General features: G+C 22.0%; 5 protein-coding genes across 5 annotated transcripts; 3 read left to right on the plus strand and 2 right to left on the minus strand. All coding sequences in view use genetic code 6, as the record gives it.

Moving 5' to 3' along the window:
* Positions 1-675: 675 nt before the first annotated feature.
* TTHERM_001021889 (hypothetical protein) lies at positions 676-1,618 on the plus strand (the record flags this gene model as incomplete). Its single annotated transcript, XM_012795976.1, has 5 exons — positions 676-743; positions 855-920; positions 1,066-1,088; positions 1,267-1,365; positions 1,473-1,618. The coding sequence occupies 5 exons, from the start codon at positions 676-678 to the stop codon at positions 1,616-1,618; spliced, it is 402 nt and encodes a 133-aa protein (XP_012651430.1).
* A 1,269-nt stretch (positions 1,619-2,887) lies between these two features.
* Positions 2,888-3,298, plus strand: TTHERM_01021890 (hypothetical protein; the record flags this gene model as incomplete). Its single annotated transcript, XM_001009467.2, has 1 exon — positions 2,888-3,298. The coding sequence occupies exon 1, from the start codon at positions 3,086-3,088 to the stop codon at positions 3,296-3,298; it is 213 nt and encodes a 70-aa protein (XP_001009467.2). The 5' UTR covers positions 2,888-3,085.
* A 709-nt stretch (positions 3,299-4,007) lies between these two features.
* Positions 4,008-4,871, minus strand: TTHERM_01021900 (hypothetical protein; the record flags this gene model as incomplete). Its single annotated transcript, XM_001009468.2, has 1 exon — positions 4,008-4,871. The coding sequence occupies one exon, from the start codon at positions 4,869-4,871 to the stop codon at positions 4,008-4,010; it is 864 nt and encodes a 287-aa protein (XP_001009468.2).
* A 1,764-nt stretch (positions 4,872-6,635) lies between these two features.
* TTHERM_001021904 (hypothetical protein) lies at positions 6,636-11,334 on the minus strand (the record flags this gene model as incomplete). The annotated part of the gene is made up of 11 exons (XM_012795977.1): positions 6,636-6,720; positions 6,952-7,041; positions 7,299-7,388; positions 7,618-7,707; positions 7,966-8,055; positions 8,315-8,404; positions 8,665-8,754; positions 9,001-9,090; positions 10,194-10,283; positions 10,589-10,678; positions 11,255-11,334. The coding sequence occupies 11 exons, from the start codon at positions 11,332-11,334 to the stop codon at positions 6,636-6,638; spliced, it is 975 nt and encodes a 324-aa protein (XP_012651431.1).
* Positions 11,335-12,374: 1,040 nt separating this feature from the next.
* Positions 12,375-15,412, plus strand: TTHERM_01021920 (hypothetical protein; the record flags this gene model as incomplete). The annotated part of the gene is made up of 7 exons (XM_001009470.3): positions 12,375-12,438; positions 12,494-13,545; positions 13,595-13,775; positions 13,846-14,438; positions 14,492-14,845; positions 14,902-15,147; positions 15,197-15,412. The coding sequence occupies 7 exons, from the start codon at positions 12,375-12,377 to the stop codon at positions 15,410-15,412; spliced, it is 2,706 nt and encodes a 901-aa protein (XP_001009470.1).

The following is a 15,412-nucleotide window of genomic DNA, read 5'->3' on the forward strand; positions in this document are numbered from 1 at the left end:
TATTTATTTTATCTAATATTTTAAATTAATTTATTTTTACTGTATATATTTATTTATGTATTTCAATCATATAAATCATACAATGCTTAGACATAATATATTTATTAAGAGGAAGATAGATAATTTTTGGCAGCAATAATCTAAAAAATATTTCTTATTATATATGATTTCTATTCATTTGCAATCTTCATTATAGTCTCAAAACCTTTAGATTGATTATTAAAATGTATGTTCATGTGGAATAGCTAGGCTACCAGTCCTTTGATTACACTTTTTTCATTTTCATTCTTTAGCTTAGCTTCAAATGATAGAGAAAGATCATATTTGCATGGAGGCTTAAATTTCATCAAAAAATCTGAAAATTGTTCAGCGTTCGAATCATTTAAAACGATTGATAATTGATTAAAATCTTTAGCAAACCAATATTTGTCGTCATTACAAATCAAAAACTTTTCACTACTGATATTCTTCTCTAGTAAAAATTCTAAAATTTTTATATTTAGATTGCAATCACTTTCAAAAATCTTTTAGTTTATATTAATAATCGTCAATTCATTTAATAAGCTTTTTTATTCAATTTTAGAAGTAATTTATTATAAATAATTAAATTATCCTTCTTATATTAAAGCTTAATAAGAATTATTGTTATTTTCTTTAATCAATTCTTTAAGCGAAATGGTTCTTTCAAATAAATTAAAGGCTTTAGCTATAACAAAGATAAAAGAGACAATCGAAAATACTAAGTAAATGGTTATTATAATTTGAGAAAAATAAAGCATCTTTTGTTGCTAAAATTCTTCGGTGCTCAAAATATATTTAATTGCACAAAAGAATAAAACCCTTTATAACAATAGGATATAGTATCTTTTTCCTTTGCAGTAGTTCTAGTAATATGCACTGATAGGTTCTTTGTAAATAGGGTAAACAAGGAGTTCTAAATTAAATGAGCAGTACAATAAAAAACCAAAAATTTTTATAATGTTTCTGAATAAGTCGTTCCCATTAATAGTGAGAAACTGACTCTATGTTTCCTGTAAAGCTAATCCTATAACAATTACTGATTAGATAAAGAGATATGGGTAGTAGAAGTAGCTATTTTCAAGACAATAATATATTAGATATTATGTAAAGATAGAACTAAAAATAAAAATGTATTTTAGAATATTTCTAAATTTGTATGCTAAGTATCTTGTATTCAAAGATTAAACATTTATTACTTAACAATTTATAAAAGTCAAAATCGCAACTGAAAAAATTATGAAAAAGTAAAGCCTACTCTAGTTGCTGCTATCTTCAGAGTTCTATTTGCTATTAAGAATTCTGTAGGTCTGGTTTATCGAAAGATGTATAGCGATATAGTTAAATGTATCTTAAATTGTTAAGAAATACTACAATTATCTAATTTAATCAAATGCTCTAGCCTTCTAGTATTATTTTTGAATAAATCTCAATATTCTGTTGTTTGTTAATAGGTTATATTATAGATTCTACTCAAAGAAATCAAAAGTACCTTCGAACATCTACATTGACCTTATTTAAGCCAAAAATAGACATGCATAGATAACCCACTCGTATATCCCAAAATACTAAACACCAAATAATAAGTGCTATCCACTGAACAAGGCTAAAAAAATACCCATTACTTGGCTGAAATAGTTTTTATTGCTTCTCTACATGCAAACTAATTCTATACCAGATATTAATTCTTTCATCTTTTTTATCTAAATATCTATTTATTCGTATTTGTTTGTTTGTTTGTTTGTTAGTTAGTTTTGCTTTTTTATTAACTATATCCTTATTTAATTATTTTAATTAGCTTTTCAAACAAATATTTAGAGGTTAAGTTTAGGTTTTCTTTCATATCTTTTTTATTAGCTAAAATAAATATATTTAATTCGGGTTTTTTTTTCTGATCAATATTTTTATCAAAAAAAGTAGCACTCATTTCATCACTCAGTCAGTCCCTGACCATAAAAATCAAAATAGCCGATTAAATAGACTAAAACTAAAAATAAGGCTTATAATCAAAAAAGATATACAATTTTATTTCAATTTAGTAATTATGTTTATTAAGCTTTATCAAATGGCTTCTTCATATAGATATAAAATATCAAAAAAAATAGCATTAACTATTATTTAGAGGTTTAGATAGAATCAGAATTTCTATTTTGAGTGATCTCTTATAGTCAGACGTTCTACTAATATGAATTTTGATATTAAAAGCTTTATTTTCCTGTTAATTAAAACTAATTTCTAAAAAAAACCTCAAATTAAATATTAAATTTGTTAGTAAGTTAAAATATTGATTAGGGATTTTTACTTTCCAATCAATATAATTATCAAAAAAAAGTAGCAGTCATTCTGTTTTAGATTTAGTCACTGACCAGAAAATATAATAGCTGATCAAAAAGACTAAAATTAAAAATAAGACTCTAATCAACTAATAAAATAAGTATTAAAGCTTTATATTAAATTAGTAATAAAATTTAGTAGATAGAAACCTTTGAGAAATTATTCTACGCAAGCATATATTTCATTTTATAAAGATAAAATATTAATTTAAAAAAGATCTAAAAATTTGAATAAGATATATAAAAATATATATTGAAATATAGATACTTAGTTGATTGATTATTTTGAAATTTAATTTTTATCAGAAAAAAATGAAACTAATTTGATGTTTTTATTCTATAAGAAAGATAGATTATTTTTTATGATGTTTAATATTTAGGTTGATGTTAAAAACTGTCTCCTAAATAATGAAATATGGTCTTTATCCTAATAAAGTCTCTCATAATATGATTAATTAACGATACTTTTTCAAGACTAAATTTAGTAGCCAAAATAGCTCCAAAGAAACCATTTGTATCTCCAAAAAACATTGATCACAGATTAGATTGGGCTTTAGGAGTGTCTGTCTACTTAGAAGGAGGATGAAATTTAACAAATAATATTTACTGATAAAATAATAGAATCCTCTAGCAAAACAATTCTGATTGCTGCTGCCAATAGTTCCATAGTTGTAAAATAATATCTAAAATTTGAAGGTATTGAATTATTTAAATGGCCCTCTCAATCACCAGATATGAATCCGATTGAGAATGTTTGGGTATGGGTTAAAAATTAGCTAGAGATTTATTCATAAGAATAAATTTTAAGATTAAAATTAGCTATGAAAACAAGCTTAAATTGCTTTTTTCTGAGAGTGTGTACTAATTTAATAAGACACATGTATTTAAATTACTAAAATAGAATAAATGAATTAATCAAAAATGCAAGGAATTCTACAAAATATTGATTTTTTTTTTTTCATTAATAATATTCAACATAATGCATAATAAATATTTATTTTTTTATATTTTACTTGTATTGATATCATGAAGAAGGAAGGTTAAGTGAAATCTTCTTATATATAATATATTATTTCACCATATACTATAATAATGTATCTATCCTCTTTACAAATCGACTTTACTTTTAGACTGATAGAGTATTTATTATCACTAAACCTGGAACTTTTTTTCAGTGTACCCTTTAGATATTAAATTCAGTTTGTGAATTTCGTTGGTTTGTGTTTTTATTTATTTTTCATTATATTTTTTTTATTTTTTTATTTTAAATTAAACCTAATCCGGGTATTAAAATACAATGCTATCTTATTCATAATATTTTAATAACTGGATGAGTAATATTTATTATAAAACTAAAGTAATTGCTAAAAAAACAAAATTTTTTAAACATCTTTTAAAAATTTATTCAAATAACATAAATCATTAATGAATATTTCATTATTTAAGCTTAAAAAATATTAAATAAATATAAATTTAACCATAATTAATTAATAATATTGATTGTATGTTTATATATTTTTAACAAATAAATATATTGTAAATCTTAAATATACTTTTGGTAAAGGACATTAAATTTTAAATTATCATCATTATTAATTAATTAATTAAATTACTTTAATATTTAATTTTAGTTACTCACTCAATAATATATATATTTCAGTCGTAGAATAAATCTACCATTAAGTTTTTTAAACTTAGATTTAGTAGTTTTTAAATTTTCAAATTTTTGAAAATCAATACTCTTAGAAAGCATTAGTCTTTTTATTCTGCTAAAACTTCATAATATCTATGGACAAACAAGTATTTATCATTTAATACATTAGGTATATATTTTAATCTATTTTTTTCTTCTGAGTAATCCTCTGAACAATTATTTTCTTCTTCTGAGTATTCGTCCTAAGAATCACTTTCTTCTTATGATTATTCGTCAGAAAAATCACTTTTTTCTTCTTGGATTTCTAAACAAGATTTTTTAAACTTTAAAATTCTAGATAAATTTTATTCAGAATAAACTCTAAAATCTGATTTTTCATAATCTATTAGAAGTTTGTAAATATATCTATTTTAGGAATATGAATATATTTCTAAATTTTTTACTTTAGAAATATAAGATAAATCTATATCTACCAAATTCCAATTTTTATTATATTATGAATCTCGCTCAATGCACAAACAACAGCGTCCATTAGATGGGCAATCATGTCCAGTATCTTCAAAAATGTAAACAATTAGATAAAATACTTAAATAATTGTTTTAGGATATTGCTAAATGAAATTCTCAAGTTCTTCTATAAATGAAGAGAGTTTATAATCTTCACTGTTAAAACAATCCGTTCTTACTTGATATTTGGCTAATAGAGTATCTAAGTAGATATTATTAAGTTAACTATTTTTAATTTTAAAAGGGTTCATAATCAGAACTTAGTATTCTTTCTCTTAAAATCTATTTAGAATCAAATCTTCAAAGTATTCTTTAAGTAGAAATACAAATTCTAAATTCATTTAAAGTTATTTATTCATTTTTCTATACTGAATATCCTCAAGCATGTCTTCTTTAGCAATATTATCTTAAAAAATAATATTTTTAGGTGAAGATTCTCTTTTCTTGATAAAGCTGCTCTCACCTAAATTTAAATTCTAAAGTATTTTTGCTTTTTAGGTTATTTTTTGTTTAAGGTTTGTAAAATTTGATTTATTAGTTTAAAGAAACTTTAAATATCTTCCATTTAGTCCAATTAAATGATATTTTTTAATTTATAATCATATTTATTTTCATTTAAGTCTTATAAAAAATAAGCATTCAAAGGGGAATAAAAGTCAACATCTTAAGCTAGGCTAACCTCATGCAAAGTATATTTACCTTACGTGAAATTGAATTACAAAAACTCACTTGACTCTACTTTTTATATCTACTTCATTATGGATATGTTTTTTTTATTTTTTAATTAATTTGATTGCTTAATCTTTTATTAGTTTATTTTTTGAAATAATTTTTAAAAATCTGATAAATTTTAATTAAGTATATGATAAATTTTGAAAAAAAATTATTTGGCTCATTAAAAAATATTTTTTATTGTATAAAGTTATATATTTATTTTATGGAATAGATAGAATAAAACAATTTTTTAAAAAGGTGTAATAATAAAAATGCAAAATAAAATATTTCATTGATTTTTAATAAAATAAAATTTCATTTTTTAATCCATTTTTTATGCCTTTGTTTATTCAATATGGAAAATTATCTATTTAATTCCATAAAATTAGCAAAATTAAGCAATAAATGAATATCTATTAAAATAATATAAATTAAATTGTCATATCTCAAGATAATATCCTGGGCTTTTTTATTTAAATTTAATTAAAATAAAGGCTAACTCATTCCATTTTAAATATAAAAATATGAATTTTAGTGTAAGGGTTAAGTATTTACTTATTTTTATTCAACAAATTTAAGCTATTTTATTATTAAATGAAAAAAAAGGTACAATACATAATATAAATCTTTAAAATAAAAATGAGAAAAAAAAGAACTCTATTTAAAATCTTGAATTAATCTAAAATATTAGTTTGCTAAAAATAAATTAATTTTGCAACAATATTAATTTCTATCTAAATAACAGATCTTTATCAAATCTTTTAATAATATATTTTTTGCTATTATATTAAATTCATTAAAAAAAATTAATTTTAGATATTGATTGATGGCTTTTAAGAATTAAAATTAATTAACAACAATTTGCAAACTGTATTTATAAACTGTAATTTTAATATAATTTGAGAACGTGTTAATTAAAAAAAATGTTTTATATATTTTACAAAACCACAAAAATTAAAATAAAAATTAAAATTTGATTTCTCCCTGAGGTTTTATTTAAATCATGGTATCTATTTAATCATGAAAATAAAAAAAAGATAGAAATATGATTGGTGGATAATATTTCAGACACAAATATAACTGGAATATAAAAGCTTGGCATTTATATTATTTATTATGAAATAATATAACACTAAAAGTTTCAAATTATTTGATTGTTTTTGGAGATACCATAGGGTTGCTTAAGAGGAATTAATTTATTTAAATAAATTTTATTTTTTTATAAATTATAAATAATTTATTTACTTACAAAAATAAATAAATATGAATGATATTTATAAATATAAAAGCAATAATAAAATCTATCTATATGTTTATATTTTAGTTTAAAAAAAACTTTTTCAAAATATTATATAATATTATTCAAACATTTAATATTTATTCATCCTTTTTTCGTCACTTCTTTATCATCAGAATACTTTTTAAAAGACAACTAATCTTTTAGATTTAAGACACTTGCTTATTACTTTGAATTTTTATGATTCGTTCATTGAGCTAAAAATTTTATAATAAATTTGTGTAAATTTTAAATAAATATCAAAATAGAATAAACTTTTAAAGTAAAATTATTTCTTAAATTAATAAATAAAATAGCATTAGTGGAAGAAAATATATAAAAAAATAAATCAAATAAAATCTATGAAATAAATTCAAAGAATTTTATTGTTTTTAATTAGTTTTTATAATTAAAAATATCACAATCCAAAACAAAAAAACTGTTTTTACTCAAGCAAAAGTGTCAAATTTGTGAGATTAATGCATTTTGCTATAGCAGAACCTAAGCCTGATGTACCTTCGTCACCAATTTAATTTAAACTTTTTAAATATTGAAGAAAAGATATCATTAAATAGTTAATTAGAAGGAAAAAATGAACAAAAAATATGAAATCATAAGATTAATTAATAAATAAAAAAGCAAAAGTTGAAAAAAAATGATGAGCCAAATTAACGAAGAAAGAAAGAACAAAAAAAAGTAAGCACAATAAAAAGAAAAGGAAAAAAGAGCTTTATTGTTTTTAATTAGTTTTTATAATTAAAAATATCACAATCCAAAACAAAAAAACTGTTTTTACTAAAGCGAAAGTGTCAAATTTAAGAGATTAATGCAATTTGCTAAAGCAGAACCTAAGCCTGATGCACCCATTGCACCAATTTTATTCTGACTTTTTAAATATTCAAGAAAAATTATATCCTTAAATAGTTAATTAGAAGGAAAAAATGAAGAAAAAACATGAAATAATAAGAAATTAATTAATAATAAAAGCAAAAGTTAAAAATAAAATGATGAGCTAAATTCACAATGAAAAGAAAAAGAAAATAGAGCTTTATTGTTTTTAAATTAGTTTTTATAATTAAAAATATCATAATCCAAAACAAAAAAACTGTTTTTACTAAAGCCTAAGTGTCAAATTTGAGAGATTAATGCATTTTGCTAAAGCAGAACCTAAGTCTGATGCACCTTCATCACCAATTTAATTCCAACTTTTTAAATATTGAAGAAAAAATAAATCATTAAATAGTTAATTAGAAGGAAAAAATGAAGAAAAAATATGAAATAATAAGATTAATTAATAAATATAAAAGCAAAAGTTGAAAAAAAATGATGAGCCAAATTAACGAAGAAAGAAAGAACAAAAAAAGTAAGCACAATAAAAAGAAAAAGAAAAAAGAGCTTTATTGTTTTTAATTAGTTTTTATAATTAAAAATATCACAATCCAAAACAAAAAAACTATTTTTACATAAGCGAAAGTGTCAAATTTGAGAGATTAATGCATTTTGCTAAAGCAGAACCTAAGCCTGATGTACCTTCGTCACCAATTTAATTTTAACTTTTTAAATATTGAAGAAAAAATAAATCATTAAATAGTTAATTAGAAGGAAAAAATGAAGAAAAAATATGAAATAATAAGATTAATTAATAAATAAAAAAGCAAAAGTTGAAAAAAAATGATGAGCCAAATTAACGAAGAAAGAAAGAACAAAAAAAAGTAAGCACAATAAAAAGAAAAAGAAAAAAGAGCTTTATTGTCTTTAATTAGTTTTTATAATTAAAAGTATCACAATCCAAAACAAAAAAACTGTTTTTACTAAAGCGAAAGTGTCAAATTTGAGAGATTAATGCAATTTGCTAAAGCAGAACCTAAGCCTGATGCACCCATTGCACCAATTTTATTCTGACTTTTTAAATATTCAAGAAAAATTATATCCTTAAATAGTTAATTAGAAGGAAAAAATGAAGAAAAAACATGAAATAATAAGAAATTAATTAATAATAAAAGCAAAAGTTAAAAATAAAATGATGAGCTAAATTAACAAAGAAAGAAAGAACAAAAAAAAGCAAGCACAATAAAAAGAAAAAGAAAATAGAGCTTTATTGTTTTTAAATTAGTTTTTATAATTAAAAATATCACAATCCAAAACAAAAAAACTGTTTTTACTCAAGCCTAAGTGTCAAATTTGAGAGATTAATGCAATTTGTTAAAGCAGAACCTAAGCTTGATGCACCTTCGTCACCAATTTAATTGCCACTTTTTAAATATTACCATTAAATAGTTACTTAGAAGGAAAAAATCTAGAAAAAATATGAAATAATAAGAAATTAATTAATAATAAAAGCAAAAGTTGAAAATAAAATGATGAGCTAAATTAGCAAAGAAAGAAAGAATAAAAAAAAGCAAGCATAATAAAAAGAAAAAGAAAAAAGAGCTTTATTCTTTTAAATTAGTTTTTATAATTAAAAATATCACAATCCAAAACAAATAAACTGTTTTTACATAAGCGAAAGTGTCAAATTTGAGAGATTAATGCAATTTGTTAAAGCAGAACCTAAGCTTGATGCACCTTCGTCACCAATTTAATTGCCACTTTTTAAATATTGAAGAAAAAATATATCATTAAATAGAGTAAGTTGTCATACAAATTTCCAAAAAGCGAGTTTTATATACTAGTTTTTACATTTTATAAAATTAAAATTCTAAATATTTTTTCCGAATTTTTTTTCATCCCAAAGCTTTCTAAAAACTCAAAAATAAAGCTGTTTTAAGCTTATTTAGCTTTATTTATTATATATTTTGCTATTTATAAATTAAATAGGCATTTCACTCTTGTTAATTAGAAGGAAAAAATGAAGAAAAACTTTTATTAAGTATAAGTTTTAATAGCAAAAAATAAAGAAAAAATATCAAATTATAAAAAATGAATAATAAATAATTAATTAAAAATTGAAATGAAAATTAAGTTAAAATAACTAAAAAATTTTTGTTTTAATAAAAATCAATAAATAATGATGATAATTTCTATAATAAAAATTATTTATTTAAATAAATTGAAATTAAAATATATAAAAAATATAAAAAATTATTAAAATAATATTTATAAATAAAATATACCTCAGATTAATATGGAGAGCCTAATGAGATAAAAGTGAAGAGCTTAAAAACTTTTTTTATTAATTTATATTAATTTAAAGGATATTAATAAAAAAATTAATAATTACTTCTTCTAAATTATTATAATTTTTAATCTATTATATCATTTATTATTTTTTTCAAAAATATTGAATAGCAAGCAATTTATGAAATTTAATTAACTAATTAATTATAAATGGATAAAAAGAACAAATAAATATATTAATTAATTAATTAATTATCAAATATTAATTTATATATTTGGTTTTATGAAGGAAAAATTAATTTAACATTCATATTTTAAACTTAATATTTGTATTTAAAATATATACTTAAAAATATATATAGTAGGAATTAGAGATGGCCAGTTATTTATTTAGTCATTATTTGAAAAAATTCTAGTAGTTAAAGAATAAAATTTTCAAATATAATAAATAATATTTAATATTAATAAACAAAAAAATAGGTTAAATAAAAAGTTTTAAATAACAGTTAAATTATTTTAAACTCATTTTTATAATTAAAAATATTTCAATTCAAAACAAATAAACTGTTTTTACAAAAGATTAAGTATTAAATTTGAGAGATTAGTGCACTTTCCTAAATCAATACCTAAATTTGATGCCCCAATTGCACAAATTTAATTTCCTCTTTTTAAATATTGAAAATATTGAAGAAAAAATATTTAATTAATTAGTTACTTAGAAGGAAAAATTGTAGAAAAAATTTGAAATTAAGAGTTATTTTTTATCAATAATAAAAGCAAAAGTTGAGAATAAAAAAATGAGTTAAATTAAGAAATATAGAAGAAGAAAAAATATAAGTACAATAAAAAAGAAAAAGAAAAATAAATCAATAAAAACTAATAAGCAAGTTAAAAGAATTATTTATATTTTTTAAATTTGATTTTATAGATAAAAATATCAAAATCCAAAACAAATAAACTGTTTTTTACTCAAGATTAAGTGTCAAATTTGAGAATTAAGCGCAATTGGCTAAAGCAGAACCTAAGTCTGATACTCCAATTGCACCAATTTAATTGCACCTTTTTATATATTGAAGAAAAAATATATAATTAATTAGTTACTTAAAAGGAAAAAATGAAGAAAAAATATAAAGTAATAAGAAATAAATTAATTAATAATAAAAGCAAAAGTTGAAATTAAAAAACAAGTTAAATTATGGAAGATAGAAGAAAAAAAAAACACAAGTACAAAAAAATTGAAAAACAAAAATAAATCAAATAAAAAGCTAATAAATAAATTAAAATTTATTTTTATAACTAAAAATATCACATTCAAAAACAAATAAATTGTTTTTACTCAAGATCAAGTGTCAAATATGAGATTTAAGCGCAATTTGCTATATAGTAGAACTTAAGTATGATACCCCAATTGCACCAATTTTATAGTAACTTTTTAAATATTAAAGAAAAAATATATAATTTATTAGTTTTTTAAAAGGAAAAAATGAAGAACAAATATAAAATAATAAGAAAAATGAATTAATAATAAAAGTAAAAATTGAAAATAAAATAAATTATGGAAGATAGAAGAAAAAAAACAAGTACAAAAAAATTGAAAAAGAAAATCACAATTCAAAAAAAATAAACTATTTTTACTCAAGACTAAGTGTCAAATTTTAGATATTAGCACAATTTGCTATTCTAGGATAATTATTTCTTGAGTAAGAAATATACATTTAATTAATAGAATAATAAATATTATTTAATAAAAAATTAAAAAATTAAAAGAAATAAAAAAAAGGTTTTCTTCTAGATTCACTTCATTTCTATCCACAATACTTTCCTCCATACTATTTTATTAGTTTAAATTTCTTCCTTAATTTAATTATAATTACTAGAGGAAAAACAAAGTTAAATGTTAGATTATATATTTCCTTCTTTTTATTTTATCATCAGTTTTAATTCAAGCCATGATAAAAAAAGTAAAGAAATATAAAGTGTATTGTTATATATTGTAGAGAGAGCTATTTAAGAATCTTTTATATCTAGATGGCTTCTTATTAATATCTTAGTAGAGCACGGTAAATATAATTTTATAATATAATTCCTTATAAAAGTATTATCTATCTATTTATGCCTTTTATAACTACTTTTTGATAAAATTAAAATGCAAATTTTACTCTTTTTAAATTTTTCAAATAAAAATAATGAGAAATCAGTCATCTTTATCATCATATTTGTAGATGTCTTATTATTAAAAAATCAATAAATATTCATATCAAAATGTTAAAAAGAGATAAAATAAGATTCAATTAGGATATCATTGATGATTATTTTAATTATTAAATAATATTATTTTATTCACAGCTTCGCAAGGTTTGTACATGATTTTTTTCAATTTAAACTTTTATTTGATTAGAATATTTAACTATTTAAAACATATTTGAAGTAAGTAGAAATGATTTCTGGTATATCAATTTTTAAAATTCTTGAATTCTTTTAAAAATGAATATCTTTTTTATTTTATAAAATATGGCTTAATTTCTCTCAAAATTTTGTTTAATAATTAGCAAAAAATTTAGTTATTTTATCAGGAAAGTAATAGGGAAAATAGTAATAAAATAGATAAAGAAATTGATTGATATACATACATCATACATACATACTATCAAAAATTATATTTATAATTTATTAACTAGCAAGCAAGCAATTACATTGTGAAAAAATATAGTTTTCATTAGGATAAATATTTCAATACAAATAAGATTGATTACAAATGGCTGCTAATAGAAAAAATGAATTAGAAGATCTTATGAAACAGATCTAAAATATGCCAGATAGTAAGTACATTTTATCAAGAGACATGCTTTAAAATAAATAAAAATTATTATTTAGATGACGAAGAAGATTTTGATGAAGAGGCAGAGAAAAAAAACATCAAAATGAGATTAGCTTAAGAGGAAAAAGAATTAGGTTAAATGGAAAAGCAAGTTAAGAGTCTAGCTGGTTAAGTTGGAGTTTAATTCGAGGATATGGACGAAGGAGACATAGTTGGGTAGGGAATCGGCTAAAGGAGTGTTGTAGGGAATAAATAATAATTACCCTAAAAATAGGCGCAGCAATAAAATAAAAAAAACCACAGTGAAGATTTAATGAATATGATCTAAAATATGAAAGATGTGGATAATAATGAAGACTTTGATGAAGCTTAGCATAGAAAGAATATGGCTATGTACAAGGAGGATGAAAAAGACTTTGAAAACGTCAATAAAATGATGAAAGGTCTTTAAGGATAGTTAGGAATAAAATTAGTAGATGATGATGGTGAAGGTCAAGTAAATAAGGGAAACTAACAGGTTTCATAAAAACAGGCTGCTTCTAGCAGCTAAGAGGAATCTATTATAAAGACGGATGAATAGTTTTCTAGCTTGAAGGACATGGTTTGCATTACTACATTTGCATATGAATATAAAAATACTGAAAAATATGTCTCAACCAAAAAATATCCTAAACTTTTTGAGCATTTTACTACAAAAAGACAAAAGATTGTTGATAACATTAACAAATTCAAGACTTGGATAAGCACTGGTTAGCTAAAGTCTGATGATTATATAACCAAGAACCTCGAAGGTGCTTTAGCTAATCAAGAAAGGCTGAAAAAGTCTGCAACTGGAAATATTGCTGCAACTATAGAATAGAGAATCAAATATATTAAATTAGAAATAGGAAAGTTAAGGTTAGACCCAAATTATATTTAAACTATATTAAAGAATGCATTTAATATCATCGGAGTAGCTGCATAACAGAAAGCTCCTCAAGCACCATCTATGACAGCAACTCAGATTTTGGCTGCATCTTAAGACCAGCTTTCCATTCCTGAAAAGATAAAACTGATATCAAAATACCATAAGCAAAATCACAACCTTGCTCTTTTCTACAGAGCAAATGTAAAAAATGAGTTTTTTTTTTGTATTTAATGGAATAATATTAATTTAGGTTCCTGAAATGGCTTAAGCTTTGCAAACATTCTACATTCCTACTCTTTAAGAATCAAACGAACTGATCAAGCAGTTATAGAATGGTTAAAATGTTTCTATTTCAAGCTTTATTGAGACAAAATTACTCGAAATAACTCCTGAAGTGTTTTAGAAATGTGATGTACAAAAATTCGAAGCAAGTAAATACATACAATTCATCAAAATTATGCTTTAATTTATTTTGATTGATTACTTTAATAATAAAAATAGATAGAAGTTTTTACATCGACAAGCTTGACTTAGCAATAAAGTCTGAGTTTGATCTTTAAAAGATGATTGCTAACTAAAAGAAAGTTGCAAAAGTGAATTAAATAAATGATCAGAGCAACTTAAGAATAAAATAATACGAAATAGCTAAATCAGCCCTCTAAAAGCTAAGTTTTAACTAATATCTTCTTTTCCCTTAAATAACTACTAAGGAAATAAAACTTGACTTCTCTCTAGATAATAAAGAGATCGACAAGAATGTTATTGTTATTATGCTGAAAAGGCTCGTTGACTGCAAAGCAGATAAATATAAAATAAGCTACTCCTTCACTCCTGAGCAGTAATGTCTTTCTCATTAAACAGACTGGTGTAATTAGTCCTTAGTCTTTAACAGCACTTAAAAGTTTACCTTATAGCAGGGAAAATACCCTCAGGATCTCCACAAAAAGAAAATAGATATTATTCTCTTCCAGAAAGGATTCTTTTCTGACAGTGAATATGCAAGGGGCAGCATTTCTTTAGCTGACTTGGAAACAAACAATACTATTGATTCTGCTCTTATCTTAGACCACAAAGGAAAGCATTTCTAATTGGAGGTACATTTAATTGTTAAAAATACATTTTGAAATCATTTATTAATATAAAATAGTATGGTGTTTATATCAGAGCACCTATTTCTAGTGTTGGTAGCAAATCAATAGTTGTTTATGAGTTTAAATAGTATCCTGCATTTAATGTAAACGAAGGAGTTGATGATTTTATCAAAAAAAACCTTGCAAATATTTAGCAAAAAGAGGAAGTAAATTAAAAGCCAGCTGTCGAGTAAGTTCAAAAGCAATAACCAAAAGAAGAAATTTAGCACTAGAAAACTCAATAGCAAGCATAATAATAATAATAAGCTCCTCAAAATATTGTTCAGCCATAAGAGTAATAGTAGTAGCCAGCATAATAGCAACCACAATAAGAGGAAGAAGAAGAATTTAAAGGAGAGAATCTAATTTCTGTAATTACAAATTGGTTATTAATTAATAATAAATTTAATATAAAAATAATAATTAGGACAAATTTGTTTATAGAGATGCTAATAGCGATGATTTGAAAAAGATTCAAGCATTTGATAAAATACCAGCAGGATTAACTGTAAATGATTTGTTGGATTTAGAGAATCCTTCTAAATATAGATGTATTTCTTACTTAGCCTGTGGTGAAGATATGATAAATAATGGTATAAAGGCAGGAGAATACACTGCTGTACAAAGGAGAAACATTAATAAAATAAAAACGAAATTCTAAGAAGAAAAAGAGGTAAATTTTATTTAAAATTACAAAATATTCAAATTTATTATAAAATAAGATATTAAAAATTCATTGTGAGTCTGGCAAAATCAGTGGTGAAGATTACGTTGATATTTAATAGAAATTAATTGACAATGATAATAAATTAATTTGGGCCTACACATAAATTGGGTTGCCAGATTGGGTTGAATTTGTTAAAGCTAGAAAGCAAATGATTGTCAATGATTTAAGGGATAACTGTGAAATTTAATATGAAGGAAAGCCATTCCCATGA

Source organism: Tetrahymena thermophila, assembly GCF_000189635.1.
Source record: "Tetrahymena thermophila SB210 genomic scaffold scf_8254778, whole genome shotgun sequence".
In the NCBI taxonomy this organism is placed as follows: domain Eukaryota; phylum Ciliophora; class Oligohymenophorea; order Hymenostomatida; family Tetrahymenidae; genus Tetrahymena; species Tetrahymena thermophila.